The sequence below is a fragment of the Delphinapterus leucas genome, chromosome 8 (genome assembly GCF_059928025.1).
Source record: "Delphinapterus leucas isolate spDelLeu-1000000601 "Yukka" chromosome 8, BTC_Dleu_Yukka2, whole genome shotgun sequence".
NCBI classification, from domain to species: domain Eukaryota; kingdom Metazoa; phylum Chordata; class Mammalia; order Artiodactyla; family Monodontidae; genus Delphinapterus; species Delphinapterus leucas.
In genome coordinates, this window is record NC_143136.1 from 58,208,184 (window position 1) to 58,235,031 (window position 26,848).

The following is a 26,848-nucleotide window of genomic DNA, read 5'->3' on the forward strand; positions in this document are numbered from 1 at the left end:
TGGTCATGGACCTGTAATTATAACTGTGCCTCATTTAAAACCCTCTTAATAGAGGGCTTTCAATTGTAAAAGCATCCAGCATGTAATTGAATTGGTTCTTGTTTTCTTGGGACCTAATTACCATTTTAATAGCTTTGAGACTCTTAAAAAGTTCCTCATGAATGGTAGACTCAGTAATTAAGAACTGAAAAACTTTTAAGGCATTTTTATTGTAGCTGCTTTCTTCTATTTCATCTTACCCATTCCCTCCCATCTGTCCTGGTGTATCAGCTCCCATCTATTTCTTGAATAAGGAAAGGAACTAAAGAGAAAAGACCTTTGTAACTCGTAAAATTAAAGCCGATGTCATTTCTCTTGGGTTGGCTTTTGGTTCAAGCAGCTTTCCTTGGGAACTCCTGGCTCTTTCCTATCTACTGAACTTTGCCTAGCATTTTGGCCGTTCTTAGCTTACAACACAGTGGCCAGAAACAAGTATTTCCATTAACCCTGCAATAATAACAGAGCAATAATACAATAGCACGCTTATCCATTGGGCTAACCTCCTGCCAGGACTCTAACCTCATTTAATCTTCACAACAGGTCTAGGATGTGTGTACAATTTCTGTCTCCACTTTACAGATAAGGAAACAGAGGACCTAGAGGTTGAGTAACTTGGCCAAGGTTATACATTTAATAATTCGTGTAGCTGGTATTTGAACCCAGACAATTTGGCTTCAGAGTCTATGCTCTTAATCACTCTACATTGCTGCCTCTCTAGAGGCTTGGAATAATTATCCATTGTCTTTGTTCATTCCTTCATTTGTTAATTCATGCATTCATTTATGCATTGTTTGGAAAAGATTTAAAAGTAGAAACTTTGAAGAAAGAGGTCAAAGAAATAACATTTCTTTTGGTAGCCACAGAGAGAGAAGAGAAAGGTAATATTATTGCTTAGGGCTCTGATATGACCACGTCCAACTCCTTCTCCAATCACTTATGCCTAGGTGAGTGAGCAGGGACTGTTCTTACTCCCATCCACCAGATTTATTATTAATCTTTCTGGCAAAAGAATGGTATAATTCAGTATTTCTTCATGCTGAATTCTGAATCAATAGCATACTTGGACAACAGAGCTTGTTAACAGGAGTTCATGGAAATCTGCTTTTATGGAAAATTATAAAGCATAAATCCCCCTTCAGTTACTTAATTATGTTGCTTTTTCAGGTTTAAATTTTGGTATATAGGGGAAAAAATCTGGGCTGAGAATTTAAATACCTATTCATTTTGCCACTAAATGAGCTAGACGACTAATTTGGAGCAAATCACAGGTATTCTTGAAGCCAGCTGCTTCATCTTTCTGTTCCTAACATTTTATAATTCTAGGATTCTACAATTCCACATATCCAAATAGATGGTCATCTGAGTGTCTGGGGTAGATAAGCCTTGATGTACAGGCTAGTGGGCCAAAATAAGCAAGAAGGAGGTGGGGTGAAAGGAAACAAAGCAATCTGTATACTCTCTTCCTTTTCCCTTTGTTGCCGTCTCCCCACCTTCTTCTGAGATCACTGGAATTTTAACTCAGTTTCGCCTCATTGCAAAGTTCAGGTACTTTCTATTATACTACATCGCTTCATAATGTGGTCACCACGCTGTTTTTTACTGAATAACACCAGCAAACGCCCTAGGGCCAAGGACTCAATGTGGAGAAAAGTAGCACCCAGATCTTCCAAATTCTTCCTCATTCCCACCCTCTCACCCTCTCTCATGCTACTCATGACTTTATAATCATTCACTGTCCACTTTGGCCCAGGAAATCCTAGAATTGGATTGAAGAATAGAGCAACATGGGATTGATGACAGTGCTTTTAATGTATAGGTCTGGGGTAACATGCAGCTTTCCTTTTGTTTTTGAAAAGCATCATAAAGTTTTTACATGGAAAAGAAATAGTGAGTAAAAGGGCTTGTAGTGGAGGTAGGGAATTTGTGAGTATGCGTGAGTAATTTACATGCTGAAATATGATTTTCTTTGTTTTGAACTAGATGTATGGTAGGGAAGTGTTAAACAGAATGTGAAATAGAAGTTGTATTGATATATCTCTTCATCTTATCTGATATTCCCCATTTCAACTAATGATTCTCCCAGTTAACATCAGTCTGTTTTTAACAGAATTCATGATCCACTGCGGTAGGGAGGCAGTTTGAATTTACAGCCATCATTGTTTATTATGCATTTGCTGTGTTAAACAAAGGCCCTAAAATTACGAATAAGTCCTTGATTTCAAGTTGTTCCATAGTCACCTCAACCTCACAATATGTCCAAAACTGAACTCGATCAGTTTTCCTCCCAAATACGCTGTAACACCTGTATCCCTTTAATAGCTGGTGACACTGTTATTTAGCCAGTTCACAAGACCGAAAGCAAGACATCATTTTTCTTTTCTCTCAGTTCTGTTTTAAGATGTTTGTAGGCCTGGCCTTATTCATTTCGAGGCCTCCATCTTACACCATATCAAACACTATATCCTATATCAAATATATATATTTTGCTGTTAACTTCGTTTTTTTAAATATAAATTGCTTTTGAAATTAACTTTAGATTTCCTTTTATGCTTTGGAGCCACACCTTTTTATTCATATTTTATACCTTTTCATAGACTCTGGAAAGCCCAATGTACTGTACCTATATTATCTAATGGTTAAAAGAACTTTTTCTTCTTGCTCATCTCACACAGCCAAGCCCAACAATCTTTTATTTCTTAAGTAATTTTCAAAATTTCCCCTTCTTGGGGCTTCCCTGGTGGCGCAGTGGTTGAGAGTCCGCCTGCCGATGCAGGGGACACAGGTTCGTGCCCCGGTCCGGGAAGATCCCACATGACGCGGAGCGGCTGTGCCTGTGAGCCATGGCCGCTGAGCCTGTGCGTCCGGAGCCTGTGCTCCACAACTGGAGAGGCCACAACAGTGAGAGGCCTGCGTACCGCAAAAAAAAAAAAAAAAAAAAAAAAATTTCCCCTTCTTTTCAATCAAGCCACCTCCTGGATTAGTTTCATGAGGAAGTTACCTGTATCCAGCCTTATCCCCTCTAATGTATCTTCCATGGTATCATGAGTGATCAATCTTAAAATCTGATGCAGTGATCAGCAAAGTCGTAATGTTGAGTAGGACACAAGGTTTCGAAGGCCACACCTCCCTCTGTCACTGGCATCTCCCCCATACCTGGGGAAGCCTAACCTTTACTGATGATCTTTGTGTATAATGTGAGGTATCAGTTCGGCAAGGATGTATTGTATATGTGGTGTCACAGTATCAATTTTTTGCAGTCAGCAAGGAGATTTTCATTGCATGGCATGGAAGGTCGTCTGTGGTTGACATCTCACTTTCTTCTTCACCATCATCTTCTCTTACACGCCATCTCAGCCTGAATTTCTGGCCCGGCCTTGTTCTGCTTTTCTGCCTTGCCCACGGGGACCCCTTGGTTCAGAAAAAATGATTGTCGCTCAAAGTCTTTTATACAATGAAACACTAGACAGACACCCACATAGTTGGAGCGTGCAGTTGAAGATAAGATGCTCTCCCAGGCACTAGATTATACTTCATGAAGCATGAAGTGTTTCCTATGACTTCGGGATTTTCTGTATGTTGATTTTGACAACATTTGTATTAGTTATAGTTTAATGAGGTATCATGGCATGTATTAGCTGCAAGTAACCTAAAATAATTTAAGAAGTTTTGTAGAAAACATTTTTCTTTGTATGATTTTCATAGTTTTAGAACTAATTCTTTTTAAAAAATTTTTATGTTCTGTAATTTTTCTCACTAGAAGGAAAAATTGTTCAGTGTTGTACATATGGAGTGACAAGTGAAAAAGATAGGACTGTGCATGTTTTGTATTATCCTTTTTATTAAATGTTAAGTGTATACAAAATAGTTATAAGAAATATAAAATTATTAAATATCATGATACTATAACTGTAGGTTTATTCATCATAAATTATTTCCTGAATTTTCCAAATTTTTTTTCCTCTGAGCTTCTCACTTTCTGACTTTCATCTCTCTGAACTTCAATTTGGACATTTTCTATTGACCTGTCTTCCAGTCCACTAGTCCTTTATTCTGCTCTTTTTGATCAGCTGTAAATCCATTCATTGAGTTCCTAATTTCATATACTGTGTTATTTATTTCCAGAATTTCCATTTACTTTTTTTTTTTTTAAGATTCTGATCCTCTGATGAAATCGTTTCCTGCATTTTCTCCATCTTTTCCTATATAATCTTGAACTATAACCTATCAAAACAGTTGTTCACTATAAGTAACTGTTAGAATTACGTAAGCACCCCATGAATTCTTGGAAATAGTGAAATAAGAAGGTGAAAAGACTAGTGGAGAGCTAGTGTAAGTGATCATGTGAAATGACCTTTTAAATATTTGGTATCTGTTTTCTCATTGCCACCACGTACCTGATAAGAATCTGGTTCTTATCAGATAAAAATCTGGTTTTCTTTTCCTGTTTTAAAAGAAGGAAGAAGGTTGGAGTGAGGAGGGAAAATGGATACCAGTTACACAGTATAGCACAGGTAACTGCATCATCAAAAACAACAGCACATCATCCCAAAATATTTACTTTGTAACTATGAAAATAGGAATTTTCTTCACATGGTAGAAACCATAGCAAAAGCAAATAAAAGAGAACCTGTTATAAAAGAGAACCCATACAGATTAAAAACATCAATAAGAAATAATATTACATATGATTTAGGAGCTTTTATTGAGCTTTTGAATTCTGCCAGATATTATCCAATGGGTCAAAAAGGAAGACATTTAAGCTGCCTCATAAAGGTAGAATATAGGTTTGCCAGGTAGAGGATAGGATGTGATTATAAAAAAACGAGCATTTGGGGAAGAAGAAAAAGCCAAGGAAGGAATATATAGAACAGCATGGAACATTTGGTGTATGGCAGGCTGCTAGGACTCGGGGGTGCAGGAAGTTTTAGCAGTAAGTATGCCAGGAAAGGCTGGTATTTCATGCTTAAGAATTTGGACTTTATCTGTAGGAAATGGGAGTCACTGAAGACTTTTAATAGAAGAGACTAATGGTTGAACATTTGTAATTTTAAAAGATCATTGTGGGAGCAATAAGAATAAATAAGTGGATAGGGTGGTGGGAATTAAGTTTTACCAGAATTATTTGATAATTAATTTAGTAAGTAGTTTTCCTTGGGCAATGGAAAAGTGATCTTCAAAAGAGATTCTAGATACCTTATAGATTTTAAAGGGTTCCCTTTGAGGAGAAATGTTAACTCCAAATTTGGCAACCCTGGGGACATTTCTGTTGAGTCTGACTCATTTTAGCTTCTCTAAACTTGGAGAAGAGCAAGATGACACACGTGTAAGAGTCTTGATAATCTCCAAGTCCTGTGTCTAGATATTCCAGAACAGATTTTGGAAATATTCCAGAGAATGTTTCATACCCACAGTGCTTGGCACTTCCTGTTGATTTTATGCTGACCATAATAAGAATTATTTTGAAAAATTTTAGGTACTGGAAAACAAATGAGAATTAAAAAACTGAGAAAGCATGATGTTTGGACATATATTTTCTTTAAACAATATTTCTTATTTGATAAGTTCTGAAGTATACCCTATGTTAATCTACAAAATAAAATTCATTATACAGGACAGTATGTAGAGTATCATACTATTTAATATACGTGTGTGTGTGTCTGTCTGTCTGTATGTATAGGGTATATATGTAAGTAGACAGCTGTCTAAAAGAATGATTGCCAGTGTTCATAGTGTTGTCTCTGAGTTTGAACTTAAAGGTAATTTTTACTTCTCTGTACCTTTCTGAGTTGCCTGATTTTTTTCACAATGCCATGTGTATCATTTTTACAACCAGACAAAAAAAATCAATAGGGTTATTTTCATTTTGGGAAAAATTGAAGACACTAGCTGCGACCTTGGGTCAAAGTGAAAGACAGTACATCCTAAGTCTTTGAAGATATGACTCCAAGTGAAGTGTGTCACCTTATTTAAATCATTGATCAGAAGGAGAAGGACAGCCTTGGGGGCAATAGAAAGGGAAGTCACAGAGGTGTGTTCTAGAGTCCAGGGTCTGTGGGAGAGGGGAGTCTTGACCAACATTGGCAGTACTATCTCTAGTATGGAGATGCTCGTAAAGGAGCTGTGTGAGTCTCCCTGCCACTAACCATAATCAGTTGGGTTTCTTTGATGCAGTATTTCTCAGAGCCTGTGAGTATTTTTAATAGAAATATGCTGCATTTCCCAAACTCATTTGATTATGAGACCCTCTTTTTGTGGAATCTCTCTGTGAAACACTCTTTGAGAAATAGTCTATTAAACATTTGATTCACTCAGTTCCTCTTGCTCTGGACTCCATGTTCACCAAGTAACTTTCTTTTCTCTTCTTTTCTTTTCTTTTTTTTTTGAGGGTCTTTTTAAACTATTTTAAAAATTGAAGTATAGTTAATTTATAGTGTTGTGTTAGTTTCAGGTGGACAGCAAAGTGAGTCAGTTTTATATATATACATATATATATATTCCTTTTCAGATTCTTTTCCATTATAAATTATTACATGATATTGAATATAGTTACCTGTGCAATACAGTAGGTCCTTGTTGTTTATCTGTTTTATATATAGTAGTGCGTATATGTTAATCCCAAACTCCTAATTTATCTCCCCCCACAGCCCCCACTATCCCCTTTGGTGACCATAAGTTTGTTTCTATGTCTGTGAGTCTATTTTTGTTTTGTAAATAATTTCATTTGTATCATTTTTTTAGATTCCACATATAAGTGATATCATATGATATTAGTCTTTCTCTGTCTGACTTACTTCAAATCTATCCTGTTCCATTATCTATATGTCTGTTTTTGTGCCAGTACCATACTGTTTCAATTACTGTAGCTTTGTAATATAGTCTGAAGTCAGGGAGCATGATTCCTACAGCTCCATTCTTCTTTCTCAAGGTTGCTTTGACTATATGGGGTCTTTTGTGTTTCTGTACAAATTTAAAAATTTTTTGTTCTAGTTCTATGAAAAATGCCATCGGTAATTTGATAGGGATTGTATTGAATCTGTAGATTGCCTTGGGTAGTATGGTCATTTTAAAAATGCTGATTCTTCTAATCCGAAAACATGGTATACCTTTCCATCTGTTTATGTCATTTTTTTTTTTTTTTTTTTTTTGCGGTACGCAGGCCTCTCACTGTTGTGGCCTCTCCCATTGTGGAGCACAGGCTCCAGACGCGCAGGCTCAGTGGCCATGGCTCACAGGCCTAGCCTCTCTGCGGCATGTGGGATTTTCCTGGACCAGGGCACGAACCCGTGTCCCCTGCATTGGCAGGTGGACTCTCAACCACTGTGCCACCAGGGAAGCCCTGTTTGTGTCATTTTTAATTTCTTTCATTGTATCTTACAATTTTCAGAGTACAGGTCTTTTACTTCCTTAGCTAGGTTTATTCCTAGGTATTTTATTCTTTTTGATACAGTGGTAAATGGGATTGTTTCCTTAATTTCTCTTCCTTATATTTTGTCATTAGTGTATAGATGCAGGATTTCTGTATATTAATTTTGTGTCCACCAACTTTACTGAATTCACTGATGAGCTCTAGTAGTTTTCTGGTAGCATCTTTAGGATTTTCTGTGTATAGCATCATGTCATCTGTGAACAGTGACAGTTTTTACTTCTTTTCCAATTTGGATTCCTTTTATATCTTTTTCCTCTCTGATCACTGTGGCTAGGACTTCCAAAACTATGTTAAATATAAATGACCAGAGTGGGCCTCCTTATCTTGTTTCTGACCTTAGAGGAAATGCTTTCAGCTTTTCACAATTGACTATGATGTTAGCTGTGGGTTTGTCATATATGGCCTTTATTATGTTGAAGTATGTTTCCTGTGTGCCCACTTTCTGAAGAGTTTTGTTTTTCTTTAATCATAAATGGATATTGAATTTTATCAAAAGCTTTTTCTAATCTTTTGAGATGATCATATGGTTTTTATTCTTCAATTTTTTAATGTGGTGTATCACACTGATTGATTTGTGGATACTGAAGAATCTTTGTATCCCTGGGATAAATCCCACTTGATCATGATGTATGATCCTTTTAATGTACTGTTGGAGTTGGTTTGCTAGTATTTTGTTGAGGATTTTTATGTCTGTAGTCATCAGTGATGTTAGCCTGTAATTTTCTCTTTTTGTGGTATCCTTGTCTGGTTTTGGTATTGGTGATGGTGGCCTCATAGAATGTTAACTTTCTGATTAATGGCTTCTGATGTGGTTCATCTACAGGGAGAAAAAACTTAAAATGTATAGGCTGACTCTTAAGAGCCTTTGAGTTATTTCTCACTTTCAGTTAATAAATTAGAACTAAATGTTGGGAGTAAAGGGGAGAAAAGAAGGATAAAAATTTACCAGGTTTCTTCTGTTTGGTAAGTCAGATAGACACCCTCCCCATTTTTTTTTTCAGACCCCTTTTTGATAAATGAACCTAAAAGACTTCTTGTTAAAGTGTTTAATTGATAGAGGAAAAAAATTTTAAGACGTAGTTACCTCACCAGTTCTTTTTCTTCCTGTTTTCTGATTTTTTCCCCTGTACCAAAAAAGGTTTACCTCCTCTCCTAAGAGTGTTCTGAAACATGTACTTATGGCAACCAAGCACTGTTTCTATGTATTAACAAAAATTCAGCCTTTTTCTTTTTTTCTAACTTTATTCCCAAGCTTGGCTTTTGCATGTGTTGTATCTTAGTCTTTTTTTTTTAACTTTTCCCTTCTTTTAGTTATAAATAATGTACCAATTCACCCATTTAAAGTGTACAAATCAGTGGTTTTTAGTGCATTCACAAAGTTATGCAACATAATCAATCTTAGAACATTTAATCACCCTAAAAAGAAACTGCATACCCATTTACAGTCATTTCCCATTTCTCCCAACCCTCCCAGCCTCAGGTAACCATTAACCTACTTTTTTATCTCTGTAGATTTATACATTCTGGACGTTTCATAAAAGTGGAATTGTGTATAATATGTGTTCTTTTGTGAGTGGCTTCTTTCCCTTAGCATATTTCCAAGGTTCATCCATGTTGTTGCACATATCAGTACTTTATTTCTTTTTATTAATAAATAATATTTGAATACTGTTCCAGTATTTGGATATATATCATATTTTGCTTATCCATTCATCAGTTGATGGACATTTGAGTTGTTTCCACTTTTTGACTATTACGAATAATGCTACTATGAATAATACTGTGTACAAGGCTTTGTGTGTACATGTTTTTATTTCTCATGGGTATATACCTAGGAGTGAAATTGCTGGATCATATTGTAACTCTGTGTTTAACATTTTGAGGAACTGCCAAATTTTTTTCCAAAGTGGTTTTACCATTTTATAATCCCACCAGCAATGTGTGAGGGTTCTAATTTCTCCACTCTTCGCCAGTACCTGTTATCATGTCTTTGATTTAAACAGTGGGTGTGACATCCTAGTGGGTGTGAAGTGGTATCTCATTGTGGTTTTGATTTGCACTTTACTCTCAAATGGTACTTCATTTTTCAGATTTTATGCACAGCATGGTTTTTATTAACTGATGTTCTTTCTATTCAAACTTCAGTTCCCTCTCAAAAAGTATGCATCTATAGCAATGGGTTTAAAGCAGAAGGTAGAGAAATCAAAAAAGCGGATTTCAAGATATTTTTGGGTTTTGCATTTTTAAGGCACAGCATAAGGCAGATTCCACCAAGCAGTTCTTTTAGGGTGGAATTGAGTTTCAAGTACATTTTCTGGCTAATCAACAGGAACTTTGATATAGGAGATAAAATTCCAACTCTCTGGCTGTCTACTCTGAAAGAGAAACTGGAATCTGACTTGTATATCTATCTACTTTAAGGTGCAGTAGGAGACATACCAGGTTCTTTTAATGTAAGGTCTGTTTCTTGGTAACCAGAGACAGCTCCAGAATGTGTTGATAATGTGCCTCCTTTCCTATGAACGAGTTGCGTACCCACGTATTTTATTAATGGGCCTAGTGGTTTTTTTTTTTTTTTTTTTTTTGCAGTACGTGGGCCTCTCACCACTGTGGCCTCTCCCGCCACGGAGCACAGGCTCCGGACGCGCAGGCCCAGCGGCCATGGCCCATGGGCCCAGCCGCTCCGCGGCCTGTGGGATCCCCCCAGACCAGGGCACGAACCCGCGTCCCCTGCATCGGCAGGTGGACTCCCAACCACTGCGCCACCAGGGAAGCCCGGGCCTACTGGTTTTATACATATGATAATGGTTAATGTTTAGTGAATATTTACTGTGTCATGCACTGTGGTAAATACATTATGTGGATTATCTTTCAGTATTTTCTAATGCTTTTTCATGTGTGGCACCCATTGAAAATTATGCTGTTACGTGGCACACTGAGAGTAAATGCAGGGGGCTGACTGTGACCAAATGTGGCCAGTGCCAGGACTTGAGCTGCATTAGACCGTCCCGGCCTCTGAAAGGGCTGACAGATTTGATATTGTGTAGCCTCTAACCTCTGTTCCTGACAAACAGGTTGGAAAACTCAGTTTTATCTACAAAATAAGCCCATGGAGTAGATACTATATTTTCTGCGTTTTACAAGAAAACTGAGGCTTAACTTGCTCAAGAAGAAAAAGCTAAGAAACAGAAAATATAACCTGTTAAAAACAACATCCAAAATAATAATAAAACATGTAGCACTATGTAAGTTGAAAAGGGGTGTGGCACAAGAGTAAACCCTTAGCTTTTAAGTCAGTGAGTTTATTAAAAAGATTTTTAAGTTATCAATACAGTACCATTTTTAAGCAGATAAACCTTGGTTTAAAGCCTTTAAGGATGAAATTTACTCCAACTAATTCTCAAGGGTTAACTTTCCACCCCTCTCTCCCCAAAAAGAGAAAAGCCAAATTAAGTATATGTAAAGTTTAATTATTTAAGCTAAAATTACATTATAAAATCATTTGGTGATCATATGTGCTTATAAAAATAATTTTGTAGTGAGTTTGGACAACTTTTCAGAGAAAAACAGCAATAATAATCTGTAAAAATAATAGTATACTTGCATCCATGTCATTTATCACATCTCTGTTATGACTATGAAAACAATTCATGGCTGTTGTAAAAATATTTTTTTCAAATAAGAGAATTGTATATAATGATAAATTACATTACTTTCCCTCCACATACTTCTAGTTCCACTCCATAGAGATAATGCCATTCACAATTATTTGTCTATCCTTCCAGAAATTGGTTGTGCATAAAATATACATATATTTTTATGGCATGTATGTACATTGTATTTTATTATATGTGACAGTTATTTGGTAGTGGCTAACCATAGCAGCAAAGATCATCTCTAGTCTTTCCAGAAGTTTTGCCCTGTTGTCTGCCTGGCTGTATCATTATGTAATAAAAGCCATCAATACCTTTTTATTTAGTCTTAGCTGATGGTTGGTAGTTTAAGAACACGATGAGCTATATTCTGTGAGTTTAGCTTCAGTTTCTATGATAGGGGTTGATGATTGGTAGTAGAATGGGCAACAAGATGATAAAATGGGCTCCTTCCTACTATGTAAATGCATTTGTGATTTAATTTATTATGGCTTTGAGTTTAGAATGCTGGTAAGATTCTATTAAGGAACTCCTGAGAGAATGTTACTTAATCTTTGCAACTCTGAAATTTAGTATGAAGAAACTATTGCTACTGTATTAGAAAATGATAAGCATTTTATGAAGTAGGAAATGTAATTTGCTAATGATTGAAAAAAACAATTTCTAATTGAATCTCAGATCATTAGGTTGACTTTTAAAGTGAACCCAGCCAAAGAATTCCTGGGTAAAGTCATTGGTACAGGGGCTTTCACATTTTTAAAATATGAAAATTAGTTGAAAGCTTTTTTCACGTTTAGGAAGAAGGATCAAAAGGAACTGGGGAAAGATTATGCTTCTGGTAGGCGTTGACGTGTAATGTACTATGTGTTCTCTTGATCTGGTAGCTCATGATAGGTTTAGTTGGTTACCATGGTTTCATTTCATTTCCTGCAAGCCTCTTTGTTGTGCTATTTGGAATAAGTGGAAAATAGTGTTCCGCAGAATAATTTTTCAAAAATGCTTTTCTGCTTCTCTTAGTTAAGCTTGTGAATCACTTTTGGGGATATTTTCTGAATATAAGAGTAGGTGACAAAACACATAACAACCATAGAATTTAGTAGTCCTGCAATGTCAGAAAATTAAAATTGATGAAAACAATAGCATGATTTACTTTAAAATGTAATACCATGTTGTCAGTGCCATAAGCTTTAAAAAAATATTGGTGTAATAATTCTTATCAAGGACCCTCTGGCCAAGTAGGCTTTATTAAAACAAATTATAGAAAGTAATTGATATGGCACAGTAGGGAATGGGTAGTTTAATATAAAGCATCCCTTACTTGAAAAAAATAGGTGTATTCCTAAAAATGGGTTGCAAATTGAACCATATTGTAAATCCACAAGAGTGCATAGCTGTTTAAAGAGATTAGTTTTCCATAACATATATATATAATACAGAAAACAATATTTGGGAAAAAACAGAAAAGCAGAAAGAAAAGCAAAAAATCACCTCTAATCCCACTAGTCAGAGCTAATTACTGTTAAAATTGAAGTGTATGAAATTCTAGTACTTTTCTGGGTTGAATAGAAATGGTTTCATACCAAGTACACTATTTTCTGGCATATGTTTTCAATTAGTTGTATATCATGAACATTTTCCATGTCAATAAATATGTCAGAAGTTTGTTATTTGAATTAATTCTTCATAAGGTCTGGTTTCACCTCCTGATTTTTTAAAACTCTGGTTTTCACTAGTTGTATTTGTTTATTTAAATTTAGGTCCATCATAAACTTTTGTTTTTTATTAACGTGTGCGCTACAGAAAATATGTAAAATGCAGAAAAGTAAGAAAAGAAAAATATTACCTATAGTCTCACTGCCCCCAAAATAGATAACATTTTTGGCATTTAAAAAAATGTATTTTGTTATTGTTTTGTTTCTAAAAAAAATTGTAATGATACTCTTCTGGGTGCTGGAGATACAGGGATGAACAGGACAGTCAAGATCCCTGGCCTTAAGGAGTCTGTCAGATGGTGAGAGGGTTAGACTTTAACGAAATTGTCCCACAAATATAGAATTAAAAACTGAGGTGAGCACTGTGGAGGGAAAGCACAGGTGCTATCACTGTGTAAAGGAGAATCTGATTTAAATCCAAGGAATCACAGTCAGGGAAGGCTATTCTGAAAAAATAGAGTTTGATTTGGAAACTGAAGGATGTCTGAGAGTGAAACAGGGTTTTGTTTGTTCTTTTTTCTCTAGTTGCTTTAGGTGTAAGGATAGGTTGTTTGTTTGAGGTTTTTTTCTTGTTTCTTGAGGTAGGATTGTATTGCTATAAACTTACCTCTTAGAACTGCTTTTGCTGCATCCTGTAGGTTTTGGATTGTTCTGTTTTCATTGTCATTTATCTTTAGATATTTTTTGACTTCCTCTTTGAGTTCTTCAGTGATCCATTGATTGTTTAGTAACATATTGTTTAGCCTCCATGTGTTTGTGTTTTTTACAGTTTTTTTCCTGTAATTGATCTCTAATTTCATAGTGTTGTGGTCTGAAAAGGTGCTTGATACGATTTCAGTTTTCTTAAATTTACCAAGGCTTGATTTGTGACCCAAGATGTGATCTATCCACATAATCACTCATATTGTCTGGAATATTATCTAGGAATAGGATTGCTATGTCATAGGTATGCATGTATTAAATTTTACTAGATATTTTAAAACCATTTTGTTAAACAGTATGCCTGGTGTTGGTTATATTAGTGGTTCTGTATCCTTGCCAGTTCTTGGTATTGTCAGACTTGTAAAATTTCATCATTCTAAAGATATAATTTCTATTTACTGGACTACTCTTTGAGCATCTTTTCATGTTTACCCTCTTGGTGTGGGCCTATTTTTGTCTATTGTATAAACTTATAGTCTTCAATTGTGATAAATTTTCTTGAATTACCTTTTAGATTTCTTCCCCTCCTGTTTTCTCTTTCCAGACCTCCTATTATCTAGATGTTGGACTTCCTGGATTGATTCTCTATCTTCTTTTTTTCCTCTATTTTTCATCTTTTTGCTCTTCTTAAATATTTTCTCAACTTTATCTTTCATTTCTTCATTAAAATTTTCACTTATGTTATATTTCCTTTTTTTAACTTATTTTTCTATGTATTCTATATTTATTCCTTTTCTTATAGCATCCTAACATTTCTTGCTGAATCCTATTCAAGAATAGAAATAGGAAACATCCCATTTTTGTTTCTTTAAACATTGATAATTTAAAAAAATATTGTCATCTCTTTGCATGGTTTGTTTCCTTCAGCTTGGTTTAATTCTGTTTATCTATCTTTGTCCTTCATGAGAGAGATTTTCCTCAGATGTCAGGTGGTCCTTAGCTGCTTGCTCATATTTAAGTTTATTTGGCACTAAATGGATAGAACTAGACAGATCAATAAGGAAAAGAAGGACTTGAACAATGTTATACATCAGTTGGACCTAACAAACATATACAGAACACTCACCCAACAGCCCCAGAATACACATTCTTCTCAAGCACACACATTGGTGTGTGTGCATTGAGAAGAGGGGAGCATTCACGTTGGTCACAGAACAAGTCTTAATATATTTAAGAAGATTGAATCATATCAAATATCTTTACCAATCACAATGAAATAAAATTAGAAGTCAAGAGCAGTAGGAAAACTGGAAAATTCACAGATATATAGAAATTAAACAATAAACTCTTGAATTTGATCCAGAGACTGGATCAAAGAAGTAATCACAAGGGAAATTAGAAAATTTCTTGAGGCAAATAAAAACTAAAAAGTTGACTGGTAGTTCTGGGAGCTTGAGAGAAGCCTCCCAATTATAGGGCGATGTCTCTATTCTTAAGTCTTTTCAGTTGAGCTGATAGGATTTCCCAGAGAAGAATCTTCCACTCTTATAAGGAAAGGTACAAGCCTTCTAACCTGGTGGTGTAGAGAGATGAAGTCTCAATCTTCAGTATTTAAAACTTTCACTTAGTTTTCAGGATGGTATCTCTGCCTTCAACTCTGTCTGGCATTCCTCAGTTCAAAATCTCCTTGATTTACTATCCAGAGAATAGAGCTCAAGTCTTCCACCAGAATGGGGAAGGGGTTGCACTGGGTACAGGATTAGGGAGTGTGGGGGGGTGTCTAACTGTTTCTTAAACAGACTTTCTTCAACTCTTCTTCCGTATCAGTTCCACCTTGCAGAGCTGCCTGTGGTGCCACCTTTGAACGTTTAGTTAGGTACATTGGTTTGCTGCTTTCTTGAAGATGATTTATTTTGCCAAGGGAATATCATCATGAGTTCACATATTTTAATATTTTGCCCCATTTTGCCATCCAAAATTATACAGCAAGATAGAAAAAAGTAGTATCCTAACAAAATTTTAGATGGAGAAAATATTGTGAAATTGTATATAGCTAAGTTCTGTCTCCCTTAGCCTTTTTAGTCAATCTAAATTCATTTTTTAGTATTTAAGTGAATGCCTCATCATATTCTTGTCTCTGTTTTAACCCTTGTTCCGAGAGTATGTTTATGATTAGAAGAATTTATGAAACATTTTTTTTCACCACTAGGTTAGCTTCTTTGACTCTGCTAAACAATACACAAATACATATTTGTGATAAATAAAATTGTTTTCCTGTGTTGGTTTCTGGAAATAGTTCTAACATTTTATTGTTAACTTAGACAAGTGTGTTGTATATGTTTTGTTTTCAGTTTGTTAACAGAAAACCTCTGTTAGCTTGGAGCTTTCCTTTGGAGATACTTCCAAATACTTTGGTCTCAAATCAGAACTAATTCTTGGTTTTAGAAAAAGTAAAGTAAGATCCCAAAGGTTATTCTCTGTATATATTTTCATCACTTTGTACCTCTAGATTGAGTTTTTTATGAGTGCGATTTACTTGCTAAAAAATAGAAAAGATGGTATTTAGGGTTTTGTTCACTTTTTAAAGCTAGCTGTTAGAATTATGTATTTTGAAATTCATTTGAATGCAGCTGGGCACAGCATTAAACAATTTTTTAAAACATGAAAACCAAAACCTGGAATCACTGGAGAAAAAGACATTCTTTGTAGAAAGTGGTAATTATATACAACAGTAGCAGTTCAGAGCAGATTATCCCAGTCTTTCTGTTTGTTAGCTACAGTACCACTTTGGAGAAAATGAATTTTCATCTTGTTGAACTCCATCTAGGTGAGGGTTGGACCTATACCTATACAGCTTCAAACATATTCATCAAAAAAATGAACAGATATGTAAAAGGGCAGAAGCAGGGAATAAATATAAGAAAAAGTGAAAAGAATATTTTCCTATAAAAATGCAGGGAAAATGGTTTAGCATTAACAGTTTTTACAAATCAGTACTCTGCCTTCAAGAGTTCAGTAGTCGTCACTAGATCCATTTAATATGTCCCGCTTTTAATACAAGTATATTTACTGACCTTTCTTTCTTGAAATCAGAAACCTGACTCCCAAGCTCCTGTGGAAGGACTCTCCCAGCTTCTCTCCTCCCCTCTTTGCACTCTGTTGTATTTCCACTCAGTTAACCACGTAGTATAAACATACTCAGGGGTATCCTGAGTAAAAAAAAGTCACAAAGAACTCCTTGTCTTTCATTGACTGTAAAGTCAGCCCGCACAGAGATGTTCCTATACAACCAGCATTACCAATTATTTATTCAGCTGCCTTCAGTGCATATTTATCGAACATCTTTTGTTTTACTTTATTGTTTGGTAATCATTCTGTCATTCTCTGCAGAGGTCTAAGCTAACAGAGGAGAAAGGGGACTACTGTTGAACGTACTATATACAGTTGACCCTTGAACTGTATGGTGGTTAGGGGCACCTACCCTCTGCACACTGGAAAATCCACATATCACTTATAGTTGGCCCTCTGTATCCATGGTTCCAGATCTGCGGATTCAACCAGCCACAGATAGTGTAGTGCTGTAGGATTTACTGTTGGAAAAACCCATGTCTCTAAGTGGACCAGTGCAGTTCAAACCTGTGTTGTTCAAGGGTCAGCTGTACTTAGCTTTAACTTAAATATTCTTATGTAATCTTCACAGCCGTGTAATGTTATTACTCTATAGGGTAATGTTATTCCTCTTTTCTAGATGCAGAATCTGAAGAATGATTTTCCCAAAATCACGCAGCTAAGTGGCAGATCCAGGATTTAAACTTAATTTGTCTGATGCTGAAGCCTGAGGTTTTCTGTTAAAACACATAGGACCCAGGACTTGCCTGTCCCTGTCCAAACCGTATTTCAAGACTGCAAAGGTCTTTTGTACTGGGACATAAACAGTAGCTCTGAGATCTTATGTAGGCTTAAGTGTAATATGTCAGATCTAGTTAAACAGTGAGCTTCTTGGTTTTCTTAATGTGAGGGAGATACTGGATTTACTTGGTTTCATGTATTACTGTAGAGAAATGTAACTTTTCTGTATATGAACAAGGTTATACACATTATTATAATCATTTTTTAGAAATCAATCTAAGGATGAACTTTTTAAAATTCAGCAATTTCATCTTGTCTTTGTATTGACTTGTTTTTATGTTTGTTTATTTCCCATTGAGATTATCGAGGAAACAGGAACTTTATTATGAACTAGCTAACATTTAAGAGTTCCTGGGTGTCTTGTTAAATGTTTGTTGTATAAATGACAGTCTGTGAGTGATAAGTTATATAAGGAAGGATTCTTTATTTGCCCTTAGATTTGGCATCTCCTTTTTATGGCTCTTTTTTGTAGAATAGACACACTCATTCCCCACCTTGCTCAAAGATTCTCTGTCATGCCTTTTCAGATCAAGGAAGGGGAGAAATCTCTCTGTCAGTCTGTAGGGCGATGCTGTTTTTTATGTAGCTTCCAAAATAAAAGAGAGGGATGTTCAGAGTAGGCATACAAAGCTTATAGTTCCTTTAGTAAAAATAATGCAATTTTTCTTAAAAATTCAATCATAATTGTCATAGTTCCAAAATGGAAATTCATTTTCTTGTCCTTTGACATTGTTTTAATCAACCCATATTATGAGTTATTTTAGTTATCTGATCAGCTTCCTTAAGGCTGGAAGCTTGGTTGGACTGGAAGTCTAGAGCTCAAGTACAGGCTGAAGAGGAACTGGGAATTGTGCATAGGGTCTCTTAAAGTCACTGAGTTGAGAAAGAGAAACGGACAAACTTATTTAGACTTTTTTGCCCAATAACCTAGAGGTAGCCAGGAAACTGTCTTCTTGGATGGCTTAGAAACAGCTCCATTGTCAAATGCCAAGAAATGTAACCTTAGATTTCCACTCTTTTGATTAACCATCCCAACCCATGTAGGCCAGTTCAGCCATCTTCCCTTCCACCCTCTGCTCCCATACTTCTCAGATTTCAGAAGACAGTTGAGTGACAAATGCCTGCCACCATTACTTAGATAGTCTTTAAGTGCCATACCCATTGTGAAACTGCTTATTGTAAAATCTTAAGCCCCTGCAGGAGTAAAATGGTCTAAATCCCTTACTGAAATGCCTCTGAATACAACTGAAATATAAAGGAACTTAATGTTAAAAATGTTGTGTTTATTGCTATATGAACCTTATAAAATTTATGAAGTGGCTATGTTTATTTCTCAATAACAGATGATGGAAAATCAGTGAAAAGGAAATAGTAGTATATTAAACTGAGAAAAAGTTTATGTTTAACTTTGGTGTAGAAATTTTACCTTCCAACTTTTTAGACCTGCATTATAATGAAAATTTACTTAGGAGAAATATGTCTTTAACATTAGAGGAAAATGAGAATGGGAAAGTGGAATTATATGGATCATTCACTTGAGTATAAATCAAAATTTAATTGCTTTTAAAGAACCAAAAGGTAGATCAATTTTATTTTAGAAGAAGAACCAGCATGGATAGAATATTGGGTTCTAGATTAAATAACTATTAAAGTCTAATTTGAACGACAGAAACAGAGATACCTCAGGTCACTATTAAAAATTTTTTTTTGTTTCCCTTTTTTACAGCACATTTAAAGTGAAATCTTAAGAAGGTTCCAACTCCTGTCCTCCTGAAATGTAACCTATACCAGAATAGTATTGTTGCATAAGTTTGCAGTTCTATTTAAACACTTTAGTTAAACAGCTATTAATTTAGTATTTTAGTTCATCTCTGTTCTGTGTATTTTTAACAGTGAAATTAAATATATCCTGTCTGATTTGTTTAGTTTTAAATTAGGCTCACTCGGAGCTAGCTTCCAGAGACTGTGACTTGGCCCTTGGTGCCTTTTGGCGTCAGCTTTTATTAAAGTCAGTGCATGTTCTTGTCTTTGTCATCTTGGAAGGACGCTGATGCTAGTCATGCCAACTTGGATCCATTTCCAAGGTTTGCCGCAGGAAGCAAAATACTGAAATTATCATAAAAGTAAATCATTCTTCAGGTTTTTAAAAATGTCACTGAAAGATGACTCGAAAGTGAGAACAGAATTTCTAGAGTTTAATAGTTGATAACTTATATGCCCTATATATATTGCAAGCATATCTTGCCCAAACTCAACAAGCAGACAGAAGAATGACTATGTAAGAGGGAAGAGCAAGTCCTTGACCCATGGCTAGAAATAGCAAAAGTGTGTTTCTGTGCCATCCTGCTCTACTGTATGACTCAGGTTCTGGAATCAGCTCTACTTTAAATGATTGCTGGCATCACACTCAGATGAGCCCTAAAGGGAGCTTTCCCATTGAAAGACATGAATGTTGGGGTCTGAAGTACCTTGAATACTTTTATTGATCAACTTGGAGAGAACATGCTAATATAGAAATTTCATATATTATGTAGTTGACCAGTTGATTATTGAATGTGTTCTAATAGTATATAAGGTTTATTTTCCCCTGTTTTTCCTACAGCATAATGAAGTGGCTTAAAAAAGATGAATAAGAGCAAGGTTTTCCTTCTAGGGTAGGCATGCTTTTGGCTAGTTATCCCTAGTTGTTGCAGATTCATTCTTTGTGTTCAAAAGTGTAATTTTCCATATTCCAGACGACTCAATAGAGATTAGCCACAGTTTATTTAAACAAAGAAGACACACACAAAGCAATAGTTTTAAATATTTTTTCAGAAAGAATTCACTTGCTTACTTTTCTTAAAAACATCTTTCCCATTTCATTGAGGCAGATTTGGAAGTCAAACCAGAAACTTCAGGCTCTACTACGATGGAAAGCACTTTGTTGGGGAGAAGCGCTTTGAGTCCATCCACGATCTGGTGACTGATGGATTGATTACTCTCTATATTGAAACCAAGGCAGCAGAATACATTGCCAAGATGACGATAAACCCAATTTATGAGCACATAGGATACACAACCTTAAACAGAGAGCCAGCATACCAAAAACATATGCCAGTCCCGAAAGAGACACTTGATGAGAAAGATTCTACAGGCCAGGATGGGGTATCAGAGAAAAGGGTAAGCTACCATGAAACCACACTTTGTCTTCTTCTGTTTGGGGTTCTTATAAGAAAGCCATTATTGCCAGAAGAAATTGACTTCTCCACAGTGCTTTGGAAAGGATATGCATTTTCCTTAATGTCTAGTTTCTGTGATGCTGAGCTTTGATATATCTAATTCTTGTTCAGTTAAAATATGTCAGGTATATTTTTGTACTCCTGATTATTTCCTATTGTATCAGTTTCACAGTTTTAAAAATTTGTTGGAAAAATGACTCCTAGTAAAGAAGTTCAGGGGTTTTGGTCAGAAGCATAACTTACACTAGCTATATTACATAAAGAATTAAGGGGGTCACATTATCTATCAAACTTACTTTGTTTCCCTTAAAGATAATTTACTTTATGAAAGTTCTGTTCTTTAGCAAATTGATAGATAATATGTATTCTCAAATACACATGATTAAATTCAGTCTATCAATAACTGTTATACTGTTCTGAGAATCAGTCAGTCTTGAGTAACAGGAGAATTTATCTCTTTATGGACTTATGAAGTAACTGAATCCGGAAGATATACTTTTCTTTAATTATGAAAGACAGTTTAAGTTTTTCATTTGTCATATTTTAATTGTAATGTGTTTAAGGTTAACATCAGAAGTTTTAATTCCTTGGCATTAAGATAATTTTACTTGGAAAATTGTCCCGAGCCTCCCTTTCATCCCCCAAGAAAAAGTGAGAATTTTCTCATGTTTCATATTGTGTGGGATTTAGTTGGGATAATTTTATGTATTTTAATTGTAATTGTGTTAGCTAATTCTTATATTCTCGAGTATCTTAAGTTGCCATATTAAAGAAATGTAGTATTATATAGTCATTTGAGCTTGATTCTGTCACCAAATAGATTTGTGCTCAAATTCTATCATTTTACCAGTTGAGTGACTTCATCAAGTTACAGAGACTCTGTGCTTTAATGTTCTTATTTGTAAAATTGTAATAACAATCAACTTCTGAGGATTGACTGAATGAGTTAGTATGTATAAAATAAAGAGGGCTTGGCACAAAGTAAGCACTCAGTATGAGTTTGGTGGTAATGTTACTGTGACAGTCATATTACCTCATGGTAGCATCCTAAAATACTTCCCATTATCTTGGAGTATTTAGGTACAGAATGGAAATTTCAAATGTTCATTGTCCATTTCAAATTTTAGTTTCTGACAGATCTTACTTAGAATGGCATTTTGTGGCTGCAGAGAAACCAACATTTTAAACTATAGTCTGTAGCAAATAGTTTTTCATACACTTAAAGTTGTTAGGAACTACACATCTTTTTTGGAAGTAAACAGAATTTAGAGTCCTAAATGCATGCTGTATTTAATATTGTTCTTTTCACTCTAGTTTCCATTTTCTCACTTTTGGTTATTTTTCATTCATGGCATTTTTCAGTAATGCTTGTATTTAAATACTTAATACTGATATTATATGTTATGAAGATGTGCCTTGAATATTCTAAGTTAACATCTGTGAAATATTTTTTTAAATACGTACCTGTGAGTCTTTCAAATTTGATCAATCTAATGATAACCTTTGCTAATGTGTTCTGTATACATTTTTGTACATTAAGGGACTCAAGCTACAGACACTTAGCTATTTAACATTGGGCTAGTCATTTAACCTCACAGGGCCTTAGTTGTCCCTCCTACAAAATGAAAATAAATATTCACAGAGGCAAGAGACTGAGGTAGCTAGTGCCTAGAGGACGCTTTTAACTCTGGGATCCATGATGCCCTATGTATTCTGGCAACATTACCTGTTAAATTACCTGGATTTTTTTGTGCTGAAGGCCAGTGACATAGAGTGAAGTAGCTAGCCCAGAAAGTGTTTCTCTTCAGCAAGCCTTGATTAAGAATCATCTCTTAAAAACTACTCTTTGCTTTAAACTGCATGCATCTTAAATCTAGTTGGCTTAAAATCTACTCACTCAAAACTAGATTTATTTTATTTACAGGTGTCATCCAACAGGACAGGGATGATGACCTGTTCAACAGCTTGAAACATTGATTCCCTGTCACAGTGGATGACATTTGTAAGTAAAGACAATCATGTTTAACTGATTTAAGATACCTACTGACACAAGTGTGGTTTAATAAATATTTTACTGGGTCCTGCATAGCTAAATCCCCTCTCATTCATCAGTCCTTTTCCTCAGAGGCAAAAAGTGTTGGCTTTGCAGGAGCTAGTATGCTGTTGTGGAAAGGATAGTAGCGTTGGAATTAAGAGCTAGGTTCTACTACAGGCATTGATTTTTCTGTGTCACTTTCTTTTTCACTTCTCTGTCACTTTTCAGTCTCTCTGTGGAGACTGTTTCCCACCTTTAAATAGGAGGGCTTTGGACTAGATGACATCCAAGGTCTGGTTTATATAGTCTGTGATCCTTCAGGGAGTGCAGATTTTGTAGGAGAGAGAACACAGCATGAGGAAGAGCACTGAGGTGGGGTCTAGAAAGGAGAGATCTGTTTTTTTTTATCTACTAAATGTATGACCTTGGGACAATCCCCTAGCCTGTCTGGACTTCACTTCCTCCATATATAAGACAAGGGGTTTTCTACAAAACATTAATTTTACAGGATTTTAATAAATACTTACTGCAAAAAGGGTTCTGTGCTCAAATAGGCTTGATAAAAATTAAGTTTTTTTAAAAAAATGTAACCATTTCTTTTCTGTAGGCTTCTCAGCTTTGCTAATGCCTAATGTGCATTACGACTCTCAAGAGTGCTCCCAAACTTATCTGAATCACCTCGCCACTATTCAGAACATTTTGGGAAAATAATGTTTCATGAAACCAGCTTTGGGAAATTTTGAACCAGATGATCTCTTAAGGTCTTCCCTTGTTCTAAAATCTAGGGATGAGAATTCTACGCGTATTTTTTTTTTTCAGTCCTTAAGGCATAAGTTGAGTGTCTGAGCTTTTGTGGAAGGTTGGCAGGTTTTATGGCCATAAAGTTTTTTTGCCACAGAAAGTGAATCCTGAAGACTCTTTGTTGTCCCTAGGAAATCTGGTGGCCTGTTGTGCGGGGAAAAAATTTTTTTCCAAGAGTTATCTGTGTCATTTTTCTCATTAACTGTTTTTTTTAAGATTTTTTTTTTTGATGTGGACCATTTTTTTTAAAGTCTTTATTGAATTTGTTACAATATTGCTTCTGTTTTATGTTTTGGTTTTTTGGCCACGAGGCATGGTATCTTAGCTCCCCAACCTTAGCTCCCCAACCAGAGATCGAACCTGCACACCCCGCATTGGAAAGTGAAGTCTTAACCACTGGACCGCCAGGGAAGTCCCTCTCATTAACTATTAAAGTTGCTTCTTCAGCTTCAATATCAATTAGAAACTTGTGTGTGTGTGTGAATGCTTTTTTCAAAACATTCTTCTCTTGTTTACTCATAAAATTTGTTGTGATTCCTAATCGTAAATCAAAGAATCATGGAGTTGGAAGGGGCCTTCAAGGTTACCATGTTTCAGAAGCAATTTAAGCATACCCTCTGATGTTGAAATTCCTTCTTTGATATCCCTCTCTCTTTTTTTTTTAACATCTTTATTGGAGTATAATTGCTCTACAGTCAATTAGGAACTTTAAATGTCTCTCAACATTTTTGAAAATATTTTTTAATCATGAAGCTCTAGCATGTTGAAAAGCCAGACTTCCTTCTCTTCTAGAACAGCTTACCTTTGGCAGTCTAGATTGGCCAAGAGCCCAACTTTTATTAGTTAATTTTTAAAAATTTATCTTGGAACTGTATTTGAATAGTTTCTTCCAAGTAGTGAATATAGTACACTTGCTTCAACACATACTGGACCTATGGCAGGATGCAATGGTTTTATGATAATTTTACACTTATTAGTAACGTAACTTTAAATCTGCCAAAACCATGCTTTTGAAAATGTCTCACGTGACTGTTAGCAATATAAACTGTCAAATAAAATATATAATTTGCATTTCAGAAACCATACTGTGAGTCAGAACTCTGACTCTAGCCAAAGCCTCTTTACTTTCAGACTTAGTCCTCCAAGCTCCAAACCTGTCTCACGTGTAAGAATGGCCTGTGATGGCGAGGGGCGGCAACATCAGCTTGTTGGTTTTATGGAAGTTCACCAAGCTAAATAAGCTACGTGTGTCTATGTGTGTGTGTATATATGTTTTGTTGCCCTGGAAGTTTGGAATGAATGCAATTCTTGGCATATTTTCATATTAATTTATTCTTAAGGAGTTTCCTGTACATTTAAATTTCATTTATCAAAGACTTCTTTGGGGATCGCCAGACTGCATATGTATTGAAAAGCCTTGTGAAACTTGAAGTTGAAATGAAAGCCCTGTCAAAAACTGCCATAACTACTGGAATTCTTTGGTTACCTCCATAAAATGACAGGAGTCTTCATCCCTGTCAAAGGAGCACGGGCTGTCTGTCTGCTAATTGTCTTAGTCTCCCACAAAGCCACTCTTCTAAATGTTTTTACTTTGCTTAAAAATACATATAACACATTTTCTGTTTCTGTATCATCTCAATGTAGAAATCAGCAAGAAAAATACTTAAATTTAATCAATATAAAAATAGCAATACCAGAGGAGTGGGTAGCATGAAGCAGTCTGAAGAGAACTGTGTTTGGTTTCTGGATTTTGTGTTTTCCCAGTCTTTTGGGCCTTTTTTTTCTCCTTCCTTGTTCCTCCCCAAGCTGTGCTCCTCTTGTTCTCCTTAACTCTGCCTTTATCCACATCCATCTCTCTTGCCCTTCGTCAGATTTACATGCCCAAGTCTTGCTCCTCTGTGGCTTGTTCAAGGTTAGGATCAGTTGTTCAGGGTGAACAGGCCCTTAGAGAACTGCTAGATGTGCCCAAGTTCACTTATTTGTATTAAAAAATCAACTTAGTAATTTATGAGGAGACTACAACTTCCATACAGAGCTTCTAATAGTGGGTTTGTCCTCTGTAACTGTCCTTCTTAAGAAATCAAATACAGTTTTAAAAAAAAGAAAAGCCTACATGGTCAGTACATAAGTATATATTAGTCTTTGTGTTCTTAGCAAGCCCTTAACCACCCTGGGTCTCAGTTTGCCTCATCTCTAAAATAAGGTCTATGGATTCCATTGCACTGGTGGTTATGAGTATTAATGAGATTTTGTAAAGTGGCCTTCCTTGTATGTGATGCATTATTGCACTCTAGGCTCAGAGCGATCACCAACCAGATGTCCCTTCATGGGTCTCAGTACTGTTCCCCCGCCTTTGCTAGAAACAGCATATTCAGGTTTCTCTTCAAGATCTGTCTTTTCAGTGCTTCAGTTGCCCTCTGAGTTCACAAGATAACATCAAAAGGTTCCTACTTGCTTCATCAAAAAGTGGAGTTTCTCTTAACAAAGACTGTGATACCTCTAATTGTGTCCGATTAAGAAGCATGTGTCTTTGCCCAATAATGTGCTAATGACTTTTAAGGCTAAAATATGTTATTTGCATATCATATTTACATTTTAGTATTGACCAGTATTTTAACTCTGCTTCCCCTAATTGTAAGACAAGTAAAGCCGCCTGGTCCTCTTCCTGTCAGTGAACTGTTATTGAACCTGCACTCCTTGTTGAGACTGTTAGGATCTCTCAAATCTCCCCTAACTTATAAATCTGCTTATTCTCTTAACTCCAGCTGGGTAAACCCTCTCCTTCCTTTGCCTTAATGTCTTCACACTTTATTTTCTAAGTAGTCTTTCACGAGCTATCTATATAAAGAAATTCTGTTAGTCAAAAGTTGTCTTGGAACTTAAGCAAGTTAAGAGCACAGCAGAATATCATCCCCATTTCTTCTTTGGTTTCCATGAACTAAGTCATCTCCTGTCAAAATTAATTGCATTTAATTCAACCTCCTATTTGTAAGGAAACAGGCCAGGCTCTGGAAGTAAGAAAATATGTACAAGATTTAAGCCCTGCCTCAAAGAGCTTATATTTTAATGTTTTCATTGTTTCTGCCCTATTTAACACAGACATCCTGATAGCAAGAGGCAAGCCACCTGTATAATCTATGTAATATTACAGGTGTTCATCAAATAGTAAGTTGGACTTACTCTGATTTGAGCTTGCTACTATAATAGCCCAACAGATCACAGGAAACACTTTTGTAGATAAGAATGCTAGTTTTTCAGAATCATGAATCAGAAATTAATATGACATTCTGGCATCTACCCCGGTTTCAAAGGCTCTAATCCCTCAATATCGTTTCACTTCTGAATCAGCACCTTGAGTTTTACATAAACAGTTGTTGACTAAATGAACAAATGAATAAATTACTATATTTTAT

General features: G+C 35.7%; 1 protein-coding gene across 6 annotated transcripts in view; it reads left to right on the forward strand.

Annotated features, from left to right (window-relative positions):
- Positions 1–26,848, forward strand: part of CHN1 (chimerin 1) — a 178,027-nt gene that overhangs the window by 69,122 nt on the left and 82,057 nt on the right. For 4 of the 6 annotated variants that reach the window (XM_022570076.3, XM_089916645.1, XM_089916647.1 and 1 more), the window contains one exon: positions 20,252–20,540. In XM_022570076.3, coding sequence (XP_022425784.1) covers positions 20,252–20,540 — 289 coding nt within the window. Of the gene's footprint in view, positions 1–5; positions 20,036–20,251; positions 20,541–26,848 lie in introns of those variants that run through there. The other 2 variants (XM_089916649.1, XM_089916648.1) reach the window with 2 other exon arrangements.